The sequence below is a fragment of the Conger conger genome, chromosome 10 (assembly GCF_963514075.1).
Source record: "Conger conger chromosome 10, fConCon1.1, whole genome shotgun sequence".
NCBI lineage: Eukaryota > Metazoa > Chordata > Actinopteri > Anguilliformes > Congridae > Conger > Conger conger.
In genome coordinates this window covers 49,979,636-49,986,176 of record NC_083769.1, presented here as the reverse complement: position 1 = coordinate 49,986,176, position 6,541 = coordinate 49,979,636, and the positions used below count along the sequence as shown (strand labels likewise).

Genomic DNA, 6,541 nt, shown 5'->3' with positions numbered 1-6,541 from the left:
ACAGTAGGGGTGTTCATGGCGGTGTGGGGGACAGTAGAGGTGTTCATGGCGGTGTGGGGGACAGTAGAGGTGCCCTTGGCGGTGTGGGGGACAGTAGAGGTGTGGGGGACAGTAGGGGTGCCCATGGCGGTGTGGGGGGCAGTAGAGGTGTTCATGGCGGTGTGGGGGACAGTAGAGGTGTTCATGGCGGTGTGGGGGACAGTAGAGGTGCCCTTGGCGGTGTGGGGGACAGTAGAGGTGTGGGGGACAGTAGGGGTGCCCATGGCGGTGTGGGGGGCAGTAGGGGTGTTCATGGCGGTGTGGGGGACAGTAGAGGTGCCCATGGCGGTGTGGGGGGCAGTAGGGGTGTTCATGGCGGTGTGGGGGACAGTAGAGGTGTTCATGGCGGTGTGGGGGACAGTAGAGGTGCCCTTGGCGGTGTGGGGGACAGTAGAGGTGTGGGGGACAGTAGGGGTGCCCATGGCGGTGAGGGGAACAGTAGAGGTGCCCATGGCGGCATTGGGGGGCAGTAGAGGTGCCCATGGCGGTGTGGGGGGCAGTAGAGGTGTTCATGGCGGTGTGGGGGACAGTAGGGGTGCCCATGGCGGTGAGGGGAACAGTAGAGGTGCCCATGGCGGCATTGGGGGGCAGTAGAGGTGCCCATGGCGGTGTGGGGGGCAGTAGGGGTGTTCATGGCGGTGTGGGGGACAGTAGAGGTGTTCATGGCGGTGTGGGGGGCAGTAGAGGTGCTCTTGGCGGTGTGGGGGACAGTAGCGGTACCCATGGCGGTGTGGGGGACAGTAGCGGTACCCATGGCGGTGTGGGGGACAGTAGCGGTGCCCTTGGCGGTGTGGGGGACAGTAGGGGTGTTCATGGCGGTGTGGGGGACAGTAGGGGTGTTCATGGCGGTGTGGGGGACAGTAGAGGTGCCCATGGCGGTGTGGGGGACCTACAAGGGGCTCCGGCGGGCGCGGTAGCGGCCGGACCTCTCCCGGCTGCGGGACCGGCTGCGGCGGCGCTCCTTGCTGCGCTCCCTGCGGCCCCCGCGGCTCTTCTTCCCCTCACGACTGCGGCTCCTGCGCTTCTGCTCACGGCTCCTGCTGCGACTACCACTCCTGCTCCTCTTCTTCCTGCACACACACACACACAGAGCGTTACTCACACACACACTCACTCACACTATACACACACACACACACACACACACACACACACACACACTGAGCGTTACTCACTCACACACACACACTCTCACACACACACACACACTATATACACACAGACAGACAGACAGACAGACAGACACACACACACACACACACACTATATACACACACACACACTATATACACACACACACACTATATACACACACACACACACACACACACACACACACAGCGTTACTCACACACACTCACTCACAAAGAGCATCACACACACACAGCACATCACACACAAGCACATTAAACACACACACAGCAGATTATAACCCAAAAGCACATTAAACACATTGCACATTAACAATGCTATGATACGAGCATCACCTTCCATTCATTTACCAGAGTAAAAGCCCAGCCAGGGTGATTCAGCTCTTACACAGCCCAGCACCCCGTGTCCACCCACCACTCAAACAGCAACCATTAGGTCACAAGAGTTCTCTCAGCCAAACTCACTGAAGCAAAAAAAATAGGGAACCATTCAATTTACCGAGGACGTTGCAGCACTTTTTATGTGTCGTAATTAAAATAGCGGCTAATGGCCGCTTGACAGGTCCGAAGACATGAGCCATACAGACAGGGTGTGAGCGGCCTGTACGTGCTGAAGCCAACAGCCTGCACTACAGTGAGCCACACAGACAGGGTGTGAGCTGCCTGAACGTGCTGAAGCCAACAGCCTGCACTACAGTGAGCCACACAGACAGGGTGTGAGCGGCCTGTACGTGCTGAAGCCAACAGCCTGCACTACAGTGAGCCGCACAGACAGGGTGTGAGCGGCCTGTACGTGCTGAAGCCAACAGCCTGCACCACAGCCACACGCTCACATTCTGTAACAAGTTCAAATGTAATGTCACAGGCCCATTATTCGTGTTTTTCACGATTTTCGATTTGTGTTCCATACTGATTCGAGTCGAACAATTGCAATGCTGGTAGAAGTATGCATGTTAGGTTCTAACTGCTATTTTTCCAAGCTGCGTGTAAAAACGATTTCTGTGACACGACGCATGTTTTCGCATAACTATCATAGTTATTAACGACGTTGCTAAATGTCAACAGAGAGCTGACCGGCGGAGGCGGAGTGGGTAGGGACTCTGTCACTGCGCGTGGGCGTTTAGATACTCAGGAGGAGAACACAGGCGCCTGTGGCCTTTTAAGGACAGACAGCTGAACACTTTCTACCCCTAATTCTAAACACTGTAACGGTAGCATGCAGGCCCTGACAAGGCGCACACTAGCGCCCCCCCCGGACACGGGATGAGTACTCACTTCTTGCTGCGCTCTTCGGTGCCATTGGTACTAGAGGACTTGGTCTCATCCTAAGCAAGGTTGATAGAAGAACATCATCAAGACGAAGAGGCAACATTTCAAGAGGACAGGGCAAAAAGGGGGGAGGGGGGGGATGGGAACGAGAGAGAATATAAAACATCATCATTACTGAAGTATTCACACAGGGCGCTAGTGCTCTGGATAAACTCACAGCTGGGTCCTTCTTACACACACACACACACTGCCGTTACTTTACCTCCTCCCTTTAAAAACACATCTGTGACTACTCAACCCATCCAGCGCTAAAAGATGAGATTAAACTCTTGGCAGGCTATGGAAAGGCAGGTTTAGTGGATCATTGGTTGGACACCCGGCCCCCCCCTCCTCATCAGTACCAAGGCTAGGCTGAGCCTAAGAGAGCCAGCCACGCTAGCAGCCAGCCACTAATTGAGCTCCAGTGGTGGGTGCCATTGCAGTCATCTTCCCCCAGTTTGGCGGACTGTAAGAGCCTGAGGCCACCTCTGTCCCATCCTGCCCTGGAGCAGACACGGATTCACACGGCTTAGTCATGCCCACTCCCAGAAGATGAAATCAGAAAACAAAAATCTCAAATAAAATTGAAATAAAAATAAAAACTTCCACCAGTTCAACCTCATGAAACTCCACCGCAGCGCAGACCGCTGCATGGAGACGTTCCATGTTTGGTAGAGGTGTTGTTTTATGGTTGTTGTTTTTAGGGAAATATATTCATTGAGATATTAATTTTACGGTGTCTCAGAACAATGTGGGAATTACGGGATTAGCAAATAATTTTTAATAAATTCTGTTAAGTACACTAATGGAAAGTTGCAAAAGGACACCAACAGGTGTAAAAGCATGCAAAAAAATAAAAGTATGTGTGCTAATTCATGTACCAAACAATCACAATCGACTGGAGACAAGAGACAGTATTCACATTTCACAATTACATCCTTCCCCAACTGTGCTTAACTGAAGCAGCACCTTCAGAAGTTTTTTTTGTTAATTTTTATAAAATATTAAGTTGGACACATTTACAAGAAACGGGATGCTTGCAAAAGTTGACAGACAAGACTAAACTCACTATTTCAACTAAAATATAGAACCACTAGGCAACGTGTCATATGTGGTGAAATTTCATCACACAAATGAGAACAAATAAATTAAATGGAGAAAACAAAAAAACATTTTTCAAATGGCAGGCTAAACTTCCAAGGTTTACAGTGTGAACAGAAAATTTGAATACTGTCTCTATGGTACATGCGTTAGGTCAAGTGAGTCATCCACTGTATCCACCTTGTTGCAACCGAACAGGTGCTTGGATGTGTAACGATGACTTCCTCCTTCCTCCCCCCCCACCCACCTCCCCTTTTTAATCGTGTTTATTTTATTTTACCTAGGGACCACAGTACATCAATACATTGTGCAATTACTACCTTATTTTTGACAGTTCACACTGGAATCAAAGGTGAATTCATGGGAGTAGAGGTGAGATATCGTTAGGCAAGTCTACAAAAAGAGATAGATGGGCGTTTATTCATAGTTCTGAAGTGGAACTGCAACATGACATCACATTAAACAGACCCCACCCCAAACACACACACACACGTCAGTTTAAAGGGGGTTTTGGGCAAAGGGAGGGCAACAGAAAAGGCAGTTTAATGTGTCGTGTCCTGAACCCACCCCTCCCCTCTCTAACGCTGCCAGTCCCCACACTGCTCACTCACCTTCCTGTAAGGCGCCTCAAGCATCGCTTCAATATCAAAATCGTCAGCCATGTTTCCTGTGAGCTGTGGGGAGAGAGAGAACGTGCCCGTTAGCAGTTATACGGGCATCGCATCCGGGAAACAAGGGGTTGCACAAACCAAACTATGGTTGGTGTAAGGCAAGGTACACCAATGAAGTGGGCCGCAGCAGATTCAGTGCAATGGTCGAGGCAACACAAATCACACAAAATCTATCTATCGATTCATAAACCATGCTTTACCTGAAATGTACAAGTTATGGTTTATTTCAACCTTCAAAGAAACGATGTGTGGTGGTGATGGCCAGAGAAAAGCAAAGGCATTGTTGGAAATTCACATTTACTGTACTCCCTGATGTAAAACCCAGCTATGGCCATCTTGAAATAGCAGCTACCACAGCTGTTTCAGAGCATGGCTTCAGCTTAAACTATGTTGAGTATTGAGCTGGTCTAACCAACCGGTCAACCTGTTACCAGCTCTTTCAAAACCTCCCCATTCGTCGAGCTGGTGTTGTCTAGCTAGCCAGTGGGCGGACATGCTTACAGATCTGAGGGACAGATTATGATGCAGGATTAGCAAATTAGCCCGATAACTGCTAAAAGGATTAGGATATATCTCAATGTTATGGATTTGACGCACAGACATCTTTAGTTGATTGCAAATAATGAATTAACTTCAATAGCACCAATAGTAACCTCATGATACGGATACGTGAAATTTATCCGGATACATAAATGTTTAATCCTGCTTTGTGATAAATTATGAGTTCGTTAAATTACCGCTTTGTAGGGTCACAAATTATATCTCATTCAACTCACACACCCAATACCTTCCCGGCATTTGGCAGACGCTCTTATCCACTCACTTATTATACTCAAACGAAGTACAATAAAGCTACAAACTAAAGCCAGACGTATTGGATTACCAGGAGCTATTCGACAAATAAATTATAGCCCACGTAAATAGTTCACTTGCTAGCCAACGAATTAACGTTACCTTAAATTAGCTAGGTGTAACATGATGGTCGCAAACTGTGCTTGCTGACGCGTCGTGAACGAAATTGAGTTAATCAAAAGTATTGCTTTATCGTTAACGTTAGAGAACTCGCTTTCGCACATTGCCATCACAATCCTGTAAATTGATGTATGATACGGCTAACAATATCATAGCTAAATTAGCCAGGGCGTACATTTTGCTAACGTTAGCCACCAATGTTTGTTTACGCTTAGCTAGCTAGCCAACTTACCTGCTCGGGAACAAATAAAAAGCATTGCCTTAGCTAGCTAACTTGGTAATGAACTAACATCAACTTCAATATTAATTTAGCTAACGTCGTTGGCCAAATTTAACGATACCCAACAGAGAGACTAGCTGGACGATGCCTTAGACTAATAACACTAGACTACGATTGCGAATGGTCAGCTAGCTAACAAACTTGTGTTGGAAATGTGTCGTTACACAAACCCCCCCCCCCAAAAAAAGCGTGACTGGATACACTATTTCTATCGGAAACAGTCCGCAGAAACCAGCTATATTGCGAAGTTTGTGGTGTTGCCAATTTTAGTGCATACAGCTAAATATGACTGAGCAATAGTCTAGTTCACAATAAATCTATATGAGCTAAAAGCTAGCTTTTTGTTAAAATATTCAGCATTACCTCGGAGAGATTTCAACTTCAGTCCTCCTCCACAGGCCTCTTGACCTCCCACAAACACTCTAGCGAGCCGTTCTTCTTCCGCCTTAGCTGACTAGCTAATCTTACACGCTCATTCAATCCTACAATATTTTGTTGTTTGGTAAATAACGCGAATAAATGCAGTATATTGGAAGATAATATAAACTGCAAAACGTCAGGTTGATTCAATATTGCGATGTATGAAGTTTCCGTTCCTCAGTCGCCGTTGCCTGAGCTTGTCCCAAAATGGCGCCTGTAATCAACACACTAGGGGTCTCTCATCCGGCGGCGCAGGGGCACGTAAATGCGTCACTGTTCAGATGGAGCGCCTAAAAATAATAACATTAATACCTACATAGTATTAACCATTAAATCAAGCAATATCTCATTATAATTTATCGTAGTAGCTCCTGTATTTATTTATTTATTTATTTAACTCGTCATTCAATTGTAAACAGCTAGTTTAAAGCACTAGCTGTGTTTAAATTAGTTAAATTGCCTAATTCTACACTTATTGGTAGCGTATTCTGAGGGAAGCCATTTATGTGCCTTCTTCATCCAAAATTATTGGTTAGCTTCGAGCTAACTTCACCGCGATTGAGAAAGTGGGTCTGATGGGTCAGTGCTTAGCCCTGATC

At 47.4% G+C, this 6,541-nt stretch overlaps 1 protein-coding gene across 4 annotated transcripts in view; it reads right to left on the bottom strand.

Moving 5' to 3' along the window:
* The window catches only part of LOC133138301 (RNA-binding protein 39-like), an 18,381-nt gene extending 12,199 nt beyond the window's left edge, over window positions 1-6,182 (bottom strand). For 2 of the 4 annotated variants that reach the window (XM_061256932.1, XM_061256934.1), the window contains exons 1-4: window positions 5,886-6,182; window positions 4,211-4,273; window positions 2,466-2,515; window positions 933-1,109 (exon numbers count right to left, since the gene is read on the bottom strand). In XM_061256932.1, coding sequence (XP_061112916.1) covers window positions 933-1,109; window positions 2,466-2,515; window positions 4,211-4,261 — 278 coding nt within the window. In that variant the 5' untranslated portion in view covers window positions 4,262-4,273; window positions 5,886-6,182. The remainder of the gene's footprint in view (window positions 1-932; window positions 1,110-2,465; window positions 2,516-4,210; window positions 4,274-5,885) is intronic. The other 2 variants (XM_061256931.1, XM_061256933.1) reach the window with 1 other exon arrangement.
* Between the last annotated feature and the right edge of the window lie 359 nt (window positions 6,183-6,541).